Source organism: Neomonachus schauinslandi, chromosome 5 (assembly GCF_002201575.2).
Source record: "Neomonachus schauinslandi chromosome 5, ASM220157v2, whole genome shotgun sequence".
In the NCBI taxonomy this organism is placed as follows: Eukaryota; Metazoa; Chordata; class Mammalia; order Carnivora; family Phocidae; genus Neomonachus; species Neomonachus schauinslandi.
The window spans coordinates 101,177,521-101,193,797 of record NC_058407.1 but is presented as its reverse complement, the minus strand read 5'-3'; the positions used below and the strand labels follow the sequence as shown (position 1 = coordinate 101,193,797).

At 36.3% G+C, this 16,277-nt stretch overlaps 1 protein-coding gene across 3 annotated transcripts in view; it reads right to left on the bottom strand.

Moving 5' to 3' along the window:
• The window catches only part of ERC1 (ELKS/RAB6-interacting/CAST family member 1), a 511,631-nt gene that overhangs the window by 450,191 nt on the left and 45,163 nt on the right, over positions 1 to 16,277 (bottom strand). For all 3 annotated transcript variants that reach the window (XM_044914971.1, XM_044914972.1, XM_044914973.1), the window contains exon 2: positions 7,162 to 7,578. In XM_044914971.1, coding sequence (XP_044770906.1) covers positions 7,162 to 7,578 — 417 coding nt within the window. The remainder of the gene's footprint in view (positions 1 to 7,161; positions 7,579 to 16,277) is intronic.

The following is a 16,277-nucleotide window of genomic DNA, read 5'->3' as shown; positions in this document are numbered from 1 at the left end:
GTTTCAATGCCAATTCACTACATGATTATTACTGATGACATACTGATCAACAATTAAAGTTAACATGAGAAATACCAACAATGCTCACACCCTAAACTAAAGTGGTAACAAAAGGAATAGGTATATGACTGTGAATGCACAGGCAAACAAATCCAGCATGACTGCCTCGCTGACAGACTGTAAGATGCCATCAAAGGTAAGATTTAACTCAATTCCATATTGTTAAAATAAGAAAAACCGTGAGTCTTAGAACTGATGAAATACTGATTTTTTTTTTTAAAGACGGTCAAAGTCCAATAAATAAAACCTATGGATACCTTGGTGTTGCCAACTCACAATTCCTCTTGACTTTATTGATCCACTAGTAATACAATGTGCAATGGTCATTTCAAGTCGCCACTCACCTAACCTAGATTAGAGCTGTTAAGTTCTTTATTAGACTTCCCTGTTCACTCTTGACTCTCCCTCCCCCATTCGTTCTCAACACACCCAGAGTAAATTGTAAAAGGCAAACCAGATCTTAACATTCCCTTGATTAAACACTGGAAAGGACTCTTCTTGCACTTTGAATATAACAATTGCATTACCTGGAAGGATCATGAAGGCAAGTGCTTTTTCTCCTAGAGGGCATGTTTTGTTCACTGCTATTTCCCTACTGCTTTGCACATGGTTAGTGCCCAGTAAATATCTGATGAATGAAAGGAATGTATTTGGCCCTGGCTACCTCTTCAACCTGTCATCTGATGCCAGCCTTCACCTTATACAATTTACTTTTGCCCCCTAGCCATCTTGCTGTTTCCTCAAAATTCCTTCCCATGAGGCCTTTTGAAACTGTTACCCTTTCTTCATGAAAGGATTTTATCCAAATGCTCAGCAAGATATTCTCCTTGTCTTTCTTCAGATCTCCCTTAAGGGGCACCTCCTCAAAGATGCTTATCCTGTTTACAGAAATCCCTTCCCGCAACATAATTAGACTCCACCCAATCACGTAGCTCATCTCATAATTATCAATTTACTGTCTCCCACCAGATCTTTAAATTCTAGGAGGGCAGAGACCACGTGTGCTGACATGAAAAATGTATAGCCCATGACTACCCCAGGATCAAATACATATCAGAGGCTCAAAAGATATTTGTTGAATAAACGAGAAAGGAAAGGTGGTACCCAAGGGCCTCTAGCCTCTTATTGTTTTAGAAACAATCTTTATGTATTAGTCTAGCCATATATTAGAAAGCTTTATCCCAAATTATCATTTTAACTTTTATTAACTGTATTTTTTAACATACACAAATTTAATTCTTTAAGGTTCTTGCTATGACAATGAAAGATTCTTTCCTATCCCAAGATTATATTAAAAGCTTTTTACTGGGGCGCCTGGGTGGCTCAGTCGGTTAAGCGTCTACCTTTGGCTCAGATCATGATCTCCAGGTCCTGGGATCGAGCCTCACATTGGGCTCCCTGCTCAGCAAGCAGTCTGCTTCTCCCTCTTCTTCTGCTCCCTCTTCCTCTCCCCACTGCTCCTACTCTGTCTCTCTCTGTATCTCTCTTATCTCAAATGAATAAATAAAAAATTCTTTAAAAAATAAAAAAATAAAAGCTTTTTGCTTATATTTTCTAGTGTTTTCATGTTTTAAAAAGTAGCTCTTTATTTCATCCAGAATTTAATTTGATATAATGATATAACTGTTTTCCAAATGGATGGCCACTATTTCAAAACATCCATCATATACTGAAAACTATATTATTTCTGGATCCTATTCTGTTTCATTGATCTAGCTATCTATTGCTGTGCTAGTACCACACATTTTAATAACACTGGATTTCAAATACGTGCATCATGATCTGTTTAAGCAAGTGTTCCTGCACTGTTCTTCTTGCAAATAAACTACAACGTCATTAGGGCATGTTTCAAAATCATTCCTATTGTGATTACATTAAATTTACAGATTTGGGGTAAAGTGACATCTTTATATTAATATTCCCATCTACACTGTAATGACAATTTAGCCATATCCTTTCCATTATCATTACTGATATTATTTATGGCATTTCCTTATCTAATTGCACTACCTAACACTTCCAAAATAATGTTAAATACTGATGAACACAACCATTTTTGACCTCTTTCTAACTTCAACAGGCATTTCTAGTATGTCACAGTAAGCTTGATGCTGGCTATTAGTTTGAAATATGTTTATAATATACATTTATTATGTTATTATTTATTTAAATCTTACCATAAAAGTAACATTCAATCCTTATTTTTAGTTCATTTTGTTTCATTTTCTATGAAAATATCTGTAACATTTTATCTAATATCTTTGAGACAACCGTCAAATACCACAAGGTTCTCTTTTCCTTTTACCTAATACAAACTATAACTATGTATGATATATTGAGCCATTCTGGCATTCCTGGAATAAACTCCTTTTGATCGGAGTATTATCATTTTACCATAATGCTGATTCTATCTGCTAATATTTTATTTATAATATGTGTAAGTGAACTCATAAGCAAAACTAGCTTTGGGGTTTAACTTGTTTTCAAATCTTCATCAGGTTTTAGTACCCGGTCACACCAGGGAAAAAAAAAAAACTCAAAACTCTATCCTTTCTGTAAGTTCCAGGTTTAAATTTTTTGCCTGCATTTCAACTTATTCAACTAACATTTCTCGAGTACCCACTGTGTATTTGTTAGACACTGGCAAAATAAAGATTTTTTAAAAAAAAACATGTATCTTTGGTGGAGCACCACGTTGGCTCAGTCAGTTAAGCTTCCAACTCTTGATTATGGCTCAAGTCATGATCTCAGGGTTGTAAGATCAAGCCCCAGGTTGGGCTTCCGGCTCAGGAGAAGTCTGCTTAAGGATTCTCTCCCTCTTCCCCTCCCGCCACACGTGTGCACATGCACATGCACACCCCTCTTTCTCTCTAATACATAAATCTTCAAAGTAAACTTTTAAAAAAATGTATCTTTGGGGGCACCTGGATGGCTCAGTAAGAGGAGCATGGTCAGGGCTGTGGGTTCAACCCCCACGTTGGGTATAGAGATTACTTAAAAATAAGATCTTTAGGGGCGCCTGGGTGGCTTAATTGGTTAAGTGACCAACTCTTGATTTCAGCTCAGATCATGATCTCAAGGTTATGAGATTGAGCCCTGTGTTAGGCTCTGTGCTGGGCATGGAGCTTAAGATTCTCTCTCTCTCCCTCTGCCCCTCCACCCCATCCCCACCCCCCAGCTCGCAGTCTATTTCTCTCAAAAAAATAAAAATAAAATAAAATCTTTTTTAAAAAAATGTTTCTTTGAGGGGCGCCTGGGTGGCTCAGTTGGTTAAGCGACTGCCTTCGGCTCAGGTCATGATCCTGGAGTCCCGGGATCGAGTCCCGCATCGGGCTCCCTGCTCAGCAGGGAATCTGCTTCTCCCTCTGACCCTCCCCCTCTCATGCTCTCTCTCTATATCTTATTCTCTCTCTCAAATAAATAAATAAAATCTTTAAAAAAATGTATCTTTGATGCAAAAAATTAAGTGAATGATGAAGAAACATACATGTAAATATAAATATACTATAATATGATTGATTCATCTACATATATGTATAAAGCTACACAAGGAAAACTTCACAAAAGAACTGAAATTTGGTCTAAGTCTTGAAGGTAAATAGGAGAAACTGAAAAGAAAACAAGAATTCTAAAGATTTCTTTTTCTTTTTCTTTTTTTTTTATATTTGGTTCCAGGGGTACCTGGGTGGCTCATCGGTTAAGCATCTGATTCTTGATTTCATTCAGGTCATGATCTCAGGGTTGTGACATAAAGCCCCACTTAGGGCTTCTCCCTCAGCAGGGAGTCTGCTTTTCTTCCTTTCCCTCTGCCCCCCTCCCAACTTATGCTTGCTCTCTCTAAAATAAGTAAATAAATCTTTTTTAAAAAAGAACATTTGTTTCTGAAGCAATCATTTCTACTTGCTCTTAAAGATTTTAATTCGTATGATTCTGTCTCCTATAAAATGATGCTATGTTACTAACAGCAACTGGAATTGTGTGTTGGTATGATTGACAAGACCTGTATTTCTTTCCACATTATGTACATAAGTGGGACTTGATATTTGTAGAGCTTGTTACTTGAAAATCAGCCTTAAATTCATGGGTTTTTTCCTACTGGTTTTTCAAATTCACCGTATTTCTGCTTGTTCTCTGCCAGAATAACAATGTGGCTTTTCACAATCCTTAACTATTCACCCCTTATTAACTCCAAAACTCAAAATTAAATAGGCATAATAAAAAAGAATGAGATCTTGCCACTTACGACAACATGGATGGACCTAGAGGGTATTATGCTAAGTGCAAAAAGTGAGACAAAGACAAATATCATATGATTTTACTTATTTGTGGAATCTAAAAAACAAAATAAAAGAAAAAACAAAAAGCAGAAACAGTCCAAAAATACAGAGAACAAACTGATGGTTCCAAGAGGGCAGATGGGTTGGGGGGATGGACAAAATGGGTAAAGGGGAGGCTTCCAGTTATGGAATGAATAAGTGACAAGGATAAAAGGTACAGCAGAGGAAATATAGTCAATGGTATTGTAATAGCACTGTATGGTGACAAATGGTAGCAAATACTGTTGTGAGCATAGCACATTATGTATAGGCTTGTCAAATCACCATATTGTACACCTGAAAATAACATAACATTGTATGTCAACTCTACTTCAATTTAAATTTTTTTAAAATAAATAAATGGGCATAGGTCGAAATATTCAGAACAGAAGCACTAAAAACCTAACATTCAAAATTCATGATGTTGGTACAGACTTCATGTTGCATGCTAGTATAAGATTATCACAACTTCTCTAACAGTGTTCTATGGCCAGGTCATAAAGTAAAGTAAATTGAAAGTAAACTGAAACAAACTCAGAATGTTCCTTGACACAGCAGTTGATTAACAATTTTCTAAAATATTACAGTCTGATAATTTGAAGAGCGTAACATGTACATAGCTGCAGATTAATCATAAGAACACATTATATGCAGCTAGGAACATAAACTGGTCCAATCACTCTGGAAGATAAGATTATTCAGTTTCAAAAATGTACACACACTTTGAGCAAATTCATTTCTAGGAATTTATCCTAAACACAAAAATTAATGTACAGAGATACATGGTTAAGGATATTCAGTGCAGCAGTTTTATAATACTGAAAAATTAATATGAAAATAAAATTTTCAACAGCAAAAGGTATTCAAATAAATGCAATGGAACTTTATAAATTCATTAGAAATTACAAAACCCTACCTGTACCTGACCAAAGAAAGGTGGTCAAAACAAATTATTAAGAAAAGCAGGTGACATTGCATTATGCATACCTGCATTAATATGTAGCCACTAGCTGCATGTAGACACTTTAAATTTGACTAACTAAATTTAATTCTGGATTAATTATATTTAAATAGAAATTAAAATTCAGTTCCTCAGTCACACTAGCCACATTGCAAGGGCTCAATAGGCACATGTAACTAGTGGCTACCATAATGAACAGAGCAGATACAAAACATTTCCATCATCACAGAAAGTTATATTAGACAATACTAATGGATAGCATTCTTTTTTTTTTTTTAAGATTTATTTATTTGAGAGAGAGAGCAAGAGAGCGCAGGGGGAAAGGGGTAGAGAGAATCCCAAGCAGACTCCCTGCTGAGTGCAGAGCCCTAGGACACAGGGCTCGATCCCTCGATTGCACAACCCTGAGATCATGACCTGAGCTAAAATCAGGAGTCAGATGCTCAACCGACTAAGCCACCCAGTGCCCCGAGTATTCTACCTTTTTAAGAGAAAGAAATATAAAAAGAATGTATACATAATAAAAATGACTGTAAACATATACATAACAGTTATCGCTAGGTAATAATACCTGGGGTTTTGATTTTTTGCTAATCTATTTCCTAATCTTACTACAATAACCTACAGTGACTTTACTGTGTAATAAAATCATGTTATTTAAAAAACACTGAATTTCCCCTTTATCAAAAATAAAATATCCTCACTGTAAATAAATATTTCAGAATTTTTATAAAAGGAGAAGTTATAGAACTTCAAATATAGAAGTAGTATTTTAAAGTTGCTATTTTGCTGTTTTGGGAATATTCCACCTTTTTTTAATTTCTTTCCTCATATTTCATTCAGACTGAAACTAACACAGTTCTGAGATTTTTTTCCCCATCCAAATGGCTAAAGTCTCTGGCCACATATAGAGAATTATATGTCAATTTTTTTAATTCAATGTAAGATGAATTTTTCATTTGTACTTCCTTAAAATGAATCATTACCTAGAAAAGCAAAGAATTATCAACAGTCACAGTGGTCAGCTAAAGTCTGAGTTTCCTCTATAAAAAATAACTGCAGTGTGCCTCTGTATCATTCTTTCTCACTGTGCCTCCATGGCAGCAAATGATTTTTATTACGTATCTTTTACAGCAAGGCAAGTTTCCATGGAAACCACAGGGCAAACATCCATTACTACTGCCAAGGACTATATAAGCACACCTAAACTGAGGTAACCACTTACTTTCTCTTAGTAATATTCTAAAATTAAATAATAGGGCGCCTGGGTGGCTCAGTTGGTTAAGTGACTGCCTTCGGCTCAGGTCATGATCCTGGAGTCCCGGGATCGAGTCCCGCATCGGGCTCCCTGCTCCACAGGGAGCCTGCTTCTCCCTCTGACCCTCCCCCCTCTCATGTGCTCTCTGTCTCTCTCATTCTCTCTGTCTCAGATAAATAAATAAAATCTTAAAAATAAATAAATAAATAATAAAATTAAATAATAATTAGGTACTCTGATTCTGGTTTTGTTGCGTGTGTCTCTATGAACAAATTAAGAGATGAGTAACAAAGAAAATTCTCTGCCCCTCTAGCAACAAAATGAGTCTACAGAAACCAGATGGAGGGGGGAAAAAGATACAGAAAGTTATCAAGCCAGTATACATACCAGTCAATGCCATCTCACGCAAGAGAGCCAATCAAAAGAGAAATCAGTGAAGCACTTAAACACCAAAGAAGAAATTACTTTCTACTAACTCAGTAGAACATATAAATTTATCTAAGCTAAGATGCTGACTATTCAGAAAAGACCATCAGTAAGTCTTAAGGGAAAAAGCAGTCACTCACCTCTCTCAACATACTGTTCTCTTTTTCCTTCTGCTCCAAAAGGCTTTCTAGGTGGTGGACATGCATCTCTGCCTCTGCCAGTCGTCTTGTTCTCTCATGGTCTTCTTCAGTAGCCTTAGCAGAAAGTCCTTTGCTCTGCAACATCTCCAGAAGTTTCTTGATGGATTCATCCCGAGCACTTAGGGTTTGCTTCTGAGTCTCAATACGCAGCTCCATTTCCTCCAAAGTCTTTCGAAGAAGGAACAGCTCTTTGGCCTGCCGCTCATGCTCAGCATGTAGCCTCTGAAAGTTCTCCTCCGTCAGCTCTGCCACACAGGGTTCACCAGTCCTACTGCTACTGTCTTGCTGAAACAGCTGGTTCAGGTCCCTTTGGATCCGCAATTCATCCTGGAGAGCCTGGATTGTCATCTGCATGTGCTAGAATCAAGACAAAAAAGAAAACCCCAAATCAGCTTTCCTCCTCAAGTAGAAAAAACGAAGCAGATTGGGGAAGTCAGTCAGAAAGTAGCTACCACGGCTCTCAGAACCCTGAATTCAATAAATTAGGATTCGCATTATTCTGTTTTACATTGTCTTAAAAAAATGATTGAGATAATCTATAAAATCTCAGTTATTTAACTTGTGTTTATTCCCAACAGGAAACAAGGTAAGTACGACAGCGCCTCACTTTGCATGAACCATGACAAAATAAAGATATTGTTCAAAATCAGTAGAAGGTATTACATAGAACTAAAGGGCAGGGGAGGAAAAAGGGGAAATCTACAGGAATACAAACACATCATACAAAAGTTTCACCAAAATGGGTACCTAAATGGCTCCGTCAGTTGACTGTCCAACTCTTGATTTCAGCTCAGGTCATGATCTCAGGGTTGTGAGACAGAGTCCTACACTGGGCTCCCCGCTCAGCAGGGAGTCTGCTTGAGATTCTCTCCCTCTGCCCCTCCCCCCACACTCACGCACATGCTCTCTCAAATTAATTTTTAAAAAAAGTTTCACAAAAAAATACAAAGGATATCAAAACACAAAATGACTTTTAAGGATTTAAATTCACATACTAAATAATAACTAACATTTAATGAGTAGTATCTACCAAATTGTGCCACGCACTTTTTATGTGTTAATTCACTTAATCCCCATGGCACATGTACTATTATTTTGATTTTACGGATGATGACCCTAGCCTTGCAGAGATTTAAGTAACTTGCCCAAGATCACATAGTAAATAATGGAGCTGTCATTGAAACCAAAGCTATTCTTCCAACCCACTGAAACTAGTATTACCCAGAGAAAATAAAATGACTTAAAGCTTTCAAAAGAGGGGGAAAAAAAAACAGACTATGAGAGCTTTTCATACAGGGAAAGATAAGAATATAGGTGAGTAATTAAATGAAGATATTAATGCAGATAAACTACAAAATGTTTGAGAGGGCATATCTTTAGCCTGTACCCCTAATGAAGGTATATGTACCTTTAATCTGAATGGATAAATTGTAGCACATTATACAAAGAATCCAAAAGTATGTCACAAGAATCATATTTTTAGAAATGAAGAAGCAACAACAAAATCACCCCTTGTCCTGAAGATATTTAAGGACTGGCAGTATGCCACGGTGGAAAGAACACTAACCCACAATCAGAAGACGTGAGTTTTAGCGCCATCTCTCACACTAACTGCTATGCAATTTTGGACACAATGCCACTTTCTGCATTTCAGATTCCTCATATTTAAAAATAAATAAGGATTTAAATACCTGCACCATCTTTTTATAGAGATAGTAATCTCTATAAAATGGAAATCTTTATAATTTATATTTTAAAACATATGTTGTTAAAAAAATTTGGTGGACTACAAAATAGCAGTGTAGTAAATATCTCAAGAAATGACCTGGCAAGGGTACAAAGGTGTATGTACAAAGATACTCATTCTTGTTTATAATAGTGACAAAATTAGAAACAACCTAAATAGATATTAATAGGTGATGAGCTACAGCAAATGAAAAATGTCCACACAATTTAATACTATGCATCCATAAAAAGAATAACAATGAAGATCATATTTAGTGATTAAAAACTATGATCACAATATATTGTTTTAAGCGTAAAAAAGCTGACTACACAATACCAAGTATAGGATGATCTCAGTTCTAATTTTTATTTTTTTTAAGATCTTATTTATTTATCTGAGAGTGAGAGAGAGGGAAAGAGCACAAGAAGGGGGAAAGGCAGATGGAGAGGGAGAAGCAGACTCCCCACCGATCAGAGAGTCCAATGCGGGGCCCGATTCCAGGACCCTTGGGATCAGGACCCGAAGCGAAGGCAGACACCCAACCGACCGAGCCATCCAGGCACCCCTCAATTCTAATTTTTAAAAGAGTATATATACATGGAGATAAAAGTCTAAAAAGGATATACAATTACCAATGACTATCTCTGGGTATGGACAGCTTTTACATTTCGCTTCATACTTTTCTATACTATCTAACCATGTAATCCTTCTGTGATTTATTTTTTTTTCCTTTTGTAATTTAAAAAAAAAAACCTTTCTACCTAAAACTAAGAAAAACAGACTTCAGAGATGTCTGCTTGGTGTAGAACACCATGTTCAATTTACTACCACTTTTGTTAAAAGTGGGGGAGTAATATTTACTATTTACTATAAATAAAATATGCATAAGAAATAAAAATATTTCTGGAAAGTCACACAATTTTTTTAAAAAGCAAAACAAGAGGGCATCTGGGTGACTCGGTTGGGCATCCAACTCTTGATTTCGGCTCGGGTCATGCTCTCAGGGTCATGAGATCGAGCCCTGTAACCGGCTCTGTGCTGAGTGTGGGGCCTGCTTGGGATTCTCTCTCTCCCTCTCCCTCTGTCCTTCCCTCTCTATCTCTCGCTCTAATATAAAAAAAAAAAAAGTAAAACTAGAATAGTTGAGGGACAACTTCTAAAAACACTTTATTAGAAATTTATTGTATTCCTCTTGAAAATTTTTTTACCTGAAGTATAATTGACACTGAAATTTTTTTAGTAACAGCTTTACTGAAATACAATTCACATACCATAAAGTTCACCTGTTTTAAGTGTATAATTCAGTGGCTTTTAGCATATTAAAAGTTGTACATCAAACAGTACCAATTCTAGAACATTTCCATAACCCCTTAGAGAAATTCCATGCCAATCAGCAATCGCTTCCCATCTTCCCTCCTCCCAACCTTCCTCTTGAATTTGAACAGATGTTCTACCCACTCAAAAATTAAATTCTAAAAATGCCTATATTTTAAACTTAAAAAAGAATGAAATTCTGACACAGGCTACAACATGGGTGAAATCTGAGGACATTACGCTAAATAAATCAGTCACAAAAGACAAATATTATATGATTCCATTTACATGAGGTATCTAGAGTAGTCAAATTTATAGATGTGGAAAGTAGAAGAGTGGCTGCCAGGGCCTGGAAAAAGTGGGGGTTGGGGAGGGATGGGGAGCCACTGTTGAACGGATATGGAGATTCAATTTTACAGGATGAAGAGTTCTGGAGATGGATGGTGGTAATGTTTGCACAACAATGTACTTTATGTCATTGAACTGTACACTTGAAAAATAGTTAAGATGGTAAATGTAAGGGGCGCCTGGGTGGCTCAGTAGGTTAAGCAACTGCCTTTGGCTCAGGTCATGATCCCAGGGTCCAGGGATCGAGTCCAGCATCAGGCTCCCTGCTCAGTGGGGAGTCTGCTTCTCCCTCTGCCTGCTGCTCTCCCTGCTTGTGCCTCCCTCTCTCTCTCTGTCAAATAAATAAATAAAATCTTTAAAAAAAAAAAAAAGATGGTAAATGTAAGGTGTATTTTACAATAAAGAAAATGAGGAAAAAATGATGCCTGCCATAAAACTGCAATGTATAGATATTAAATTATTTATTTATGACTACTGATAAATATTTAGGTTGGTTCTCGGTTTTCACTATTACAACAGGCACCTTCATATGTCTATCTTTGTACATGTATCCAAATTTTTCCTAGGGATAAATTGTCAAAGGTGGAATTGCTGAACTGGAGGATATGCAATTATAATTTGATATATATTAAAATTATCTCTAAAAGGTCTGTACACATTTAAACTTAACACCAAACCGTATCTGGGAGTGGCCATTTCCCACACATTTGAAAACTCTGGGTATTTTCTTTCTTTTGCTGGCATTTCTTCAATTACAAGCATGGCTGAGTATCTATCCACATATCTACTGGCACCTTGTATTCCTTCCTTTGTGACTCATCTGTTCTTGTTCTCTGCCCGTTTTGTTATTTTCCTAAGTGGATTAAATAATCTTTGCCTGCTATCTATGTTACAAATATATTTCCAAGTCTGACATTTTTCTTTTAACAAAGTTTATGGTGGCTATCATAGAGGTTTTATTTTTTAGTGCAAACATACCAAATGTTTCTTTCATAGTTTCTGGTTTTGCTATTATGCTTAGCAAGTAGTGAATTTTCAATTCTGGTGATCTACTCCTTTTCCAGCATACTCATACAGATAATAAAATGAGCAAACCTGCACATCTCACAAACATTTATAATGATCAGCCAGAAACAGAATGAATTTAAAGGGAAGATCTCAGTTGTAAGACATTAGGAGAATTTCTATTTGGGAATTCTGCTCATGACACTCTCCAAAACGATCTCACACTTCTCACATTCCAAATGTTATACCAACACTTACTAGTCTACCACTTTTCACCCTGACATTCAGTTGATCTGGAAAGACTGGAAAGTAACAGCTTAAAATTTACTCCAAGGATTGTGTTGTTATTATGCCAAGCTGTATCTCAGTGAAATGGTAGGATACTGTGAATAACAGTAATGAAAATTCTTAAATCTCTGACAGGGACTATGACTTTTATTAGAAAAATAATACATCTATCTGCAAAAACTACAGAAGATCACAGCAACCCTTCATACAATATGTTTTAGATAAATATCAGAAGCTCCTGTGAGGCAGAACTTCCCAAATATAATCATTAGTTTCTTGGAACAACAGAACACTTTGATCCAGTTTATCCTGATTTCTAAAATGACAGAACTTTGCAGTCTAGAGCTATTTTTAGTTAGGAAAAAAAAAAAAATACAGTATCCCCCCCCCCCCCCCACCTTTTCCACGGGAATATGTTCCAAGACCCCCAGTGGATGCCTAAAACTATGGATAGTACCAAATCCTATATACCCTATGTTTTTTCCAATACATACATACCTATGATAAAAATTTAATTCGTAAATTAGGCATAGTAAGAGATTAACAAAAAAAGCTAAAATAAAATAGAACAATGACAATAATATGCTGTAATAATAGTTATGTGAATGTGGTCTCTCTCTCTCTCTCTCTCTCAAAATAGTTCATTGTACTGTCCTCAACCTTCTTCTGATGATGATGTGAGATAATAAAATGCCTATGTGACAAACTGAAGGTGAATGACGCAGGCATTGTGAGGTAGTGTTAGGCTATTAGTGACCTTCTAACAGTAAATGAGAAGGAAAAATGAGGTCTACTTCCGGACCACAAGTGACCACCAGTAACTGAAACCACAGAAAGCAAAACCATGCCAAGGGGGGACTACTGTATTATGGATACAAGAAAATGGTCATTACAAACAATACATCATGGAGAACTCAATGCACTATTTGTTAAGATGACCAGTTAGAAAAAGTACCAGTATTGCACCATTTTATGTTAAATTAAGAACAATTTTTTTTCTGAAACATATAAATGTATACATTACGGAACTTTATTCATGTAAGATGCAAAAGAGCTTATAATAATTCTTACTGAAGTCATCTGAGTCAAGCTTACAGCTTCCTCAGGGTATTTGATGTTCTGATCTGTACTGCCACATTACTATATCCCTAAACAATAGCACTTGCCAGACTAACCTGAAATGTATTTCTTTGTTTCTGTCTTCAATAAAAACTTTCTAGGACTTGGGGCTGTCATCTCTTTACTCGGGGGCACAGCACAGTGCTTGGTATAGTAAGTGCTCAATAAATTTTTGATGAAAGACTGACCAAAACAAATTTTGAGAATTATTTTGAAAGTAAACAGCTAGTAGATAGTACATGCAAATTTCCCTGGAAAGCTGTATCTTTCCCCTATAATACAATGAATCATTCATCTTCTTAACAATTAATTCTTTACCAACTATCACAAAAAAATTTTATCTTAAATACAAACTATCCAAAATACAAAAGACAATCCTAACAAAAAATGTTAACTATATACTCTGGATTTATTCATGTTGTATTTTTTTTAAAGTAATCTCTACACCCAATATGACATTCAAACCTACAACCCGGAGAGCAAGAGTCACATGCTCCACTGACTGAGCCAGCAGGCGTCCCTGAATTTGTTCATGTTTGATCCAAAGCAAAGAGAAGCATTTTCAGATAATCAACAGTAAACAAGAACCTTTCATACTTTTAGTACTATACAAAGCACATAGAGTTCTTGTCCAAAAAACAAAGCTTAGAAATTGATAAAACGCAGTTACACAGACCCACCAGCACTATACCCTATCACAAATTTTATTTTTTTAAAGATTTTATTTATTTGACAGAGATACAAATTTTTTAAAAATCTTAAAAAAAAGAAAACAGTACAGTACTTTAACTGTAAACGCATTTTCTCTTCCTCATAATTTTTTCTTTTTCTCTTTAAAGACTTTTTTTATTTACTTGACAGAGAGAGCGAGAGAGCACAAGCAGGGGGAGGAGCAGAGGGAGAGAGAGAAGCAGGCTCCACTGAGCCGGGAGCCCGACATGGGGCTCAATCCCAGGACCCTGGGATCATGACCTGAGCCGAAGGCACACACTTAACCAAATGAGCCATCCAGGCGCCCCTTCGTCATGATTTTTTTTTTTAAGATTTTATTTATTTGACAGAGAGAGACACAGCGAGAGAGGAAACACAAGCAGGGGAAGTGAGAGAGGTAGAAGCAGGCTTCCGACAGAGCAGGGAGCCTGATGTGGGGCTCGATCCCAGGACCTTGGGATCATGAACTGAGCCAAAGGCAGACACTTAACGACTTAGCCACCTAGGCACCCCCTCATGATTTTCTTAATAACTTTTTTTTTCTCTAGCTTGCTTTATTATAAGAATATAGTATATAATACATATAACATACAAAATCTGTGTTGTTTATGTTATCAGTAAGACTTCTAGTCAATAGTAGGCTATTAATAGTTAATTTTGGTGGGAGTAAAAAGTTATACGCAGATTTTCAACTGTGCAGGGAACAGTGCCCCTTATCTCCACGTTCCTCAAGGGTCAACTGTACATTTTATATTTTATGGCCTCATAGAGATAATCAACAATTCAAGTAACAATAAACCACTTTTACCACAAGTCCTAGAAATTCCAAATTATTTTTTGTTACCCAAATCGCCATACTACCTTTTACGCCTTCACCTCTACTTATGTGGTCTCTGCCCTTTCCCCTCTCACTCCCATTTAAATTCTACTTTCTTAGCTCAGGCATTATGTCCTCTAGAAAGCCTGTTCTGACTTGCCAAACTGGAAGAAAGAGAAAAAGGGAAGAAGGAACTGGTAAAGGAAGTATAGAAAGGATAGTACTCCAAACCAGAAACTAAAATAGTAAAAATATCATGCTAAGCAGTAACAGGATTGAAGAGATCCATTTCATTATAAATAACATCCAAATAACTTAAAAACAACACCACACCAGCAGCAAAGGGATTCTGTAACAACCACTTCCATAAATGTTTAACCTGAGAACACTCAGCAGTAACAATTGCAATGGCAGCAGTAACAACTGCAACTACAAGCTACCAAAAAGATACTGTTCATTCCAGCAGCATTTCAAGTATCAAATTCACTTCTTTCTTCATTCTCTGCAACACAAAAGTTGCAAACACCTGCAACAAAGGTAAATGAGTTAACAAAATCCCCAAATTTAGTCACTGAAATATTGGTATGTGAATCAAAAAGAAAGAAAAATAAAGAACAAAGAGTTAGGTGATATCCATCAGCTATGAAAGTGATTAACATCTAATCTTGGCAATGCTGCTTTGGGGAGTAGATTTTGCTGAATGAGTACACACAGGAAGCAAGAAATTTAGCAATCTGAAGGGAGTCCCTGCTGATATTCAGCTGCAGAACACAACATAAAGCTGACAGGGGCTGATGTCTGTGTCCCACAGAGCTGTGTCAACACTGAAGTCACTGTGTGCCCACAGCTTATCAGAAACTATAGAATTTCTTTCTTCCTCCCCCACCTTCTCCTCCAGAGAAAGAGAAGAAGACTGATACTGAGAGTACAAAGAGATCATGACCTTACAGTCGTAGAGAAAAGCATTCATGTACACTGCTATTGCTTAAGATGCTTTCACATACACTATCAGCAAAAAAAATTTTAAATTGAGATGAAGCCCAACAAAATTACTTATATAATTAATTCTCTCTGGAGAAAACAACATAAAACATATACAAAGAACATCCGTAAGCCAGAATAAACCACCAAAATTATTCACATCTTATTTCAATACTTATATTTTTTACTAAATGAGCTTTCCTATAAAAATCAAATCTATTAAGCAAATCAGAATGAAACTGACTACACTAGGCAAGTGACAGACTGCTGAAATACTAAGAACAGGTGTAGTCAGAAATGAAAGGTAGGAGAATCAGAAAAGAAGAAAGAGTCATTATACAGGATTATATGATGAAAACTCAGAAAAAATTATAGACAAGGCACCTGTATAATTAAGAGTTCAGCAACCTGATAAATGTAAGATCAACACATAAAATTTAACCACATTTTTCTACACAAAAACAAATCTTTCAAAAGTGTAATTAAAAAGGGAGAGAAAGAGAAGCTTGATAAGAACAAAAAGGCACCTGGGGATAAAATTATGAACAACCACCACAGAAATAAAAAGCTCTTATAGATAAAATCATAAATCTTTCTGGAAAGTAACTGAGATACAAATATTTATTGTACACAATCCTTTAATATTCTCCATTGGCAATCATCAAATAAGGTATGACTAAGACTCTTGCAGATGCTTCTGTAAAAACAGAATAAAATGGGGCGCCTGGGTGGCTCAGTCGGTTAAGC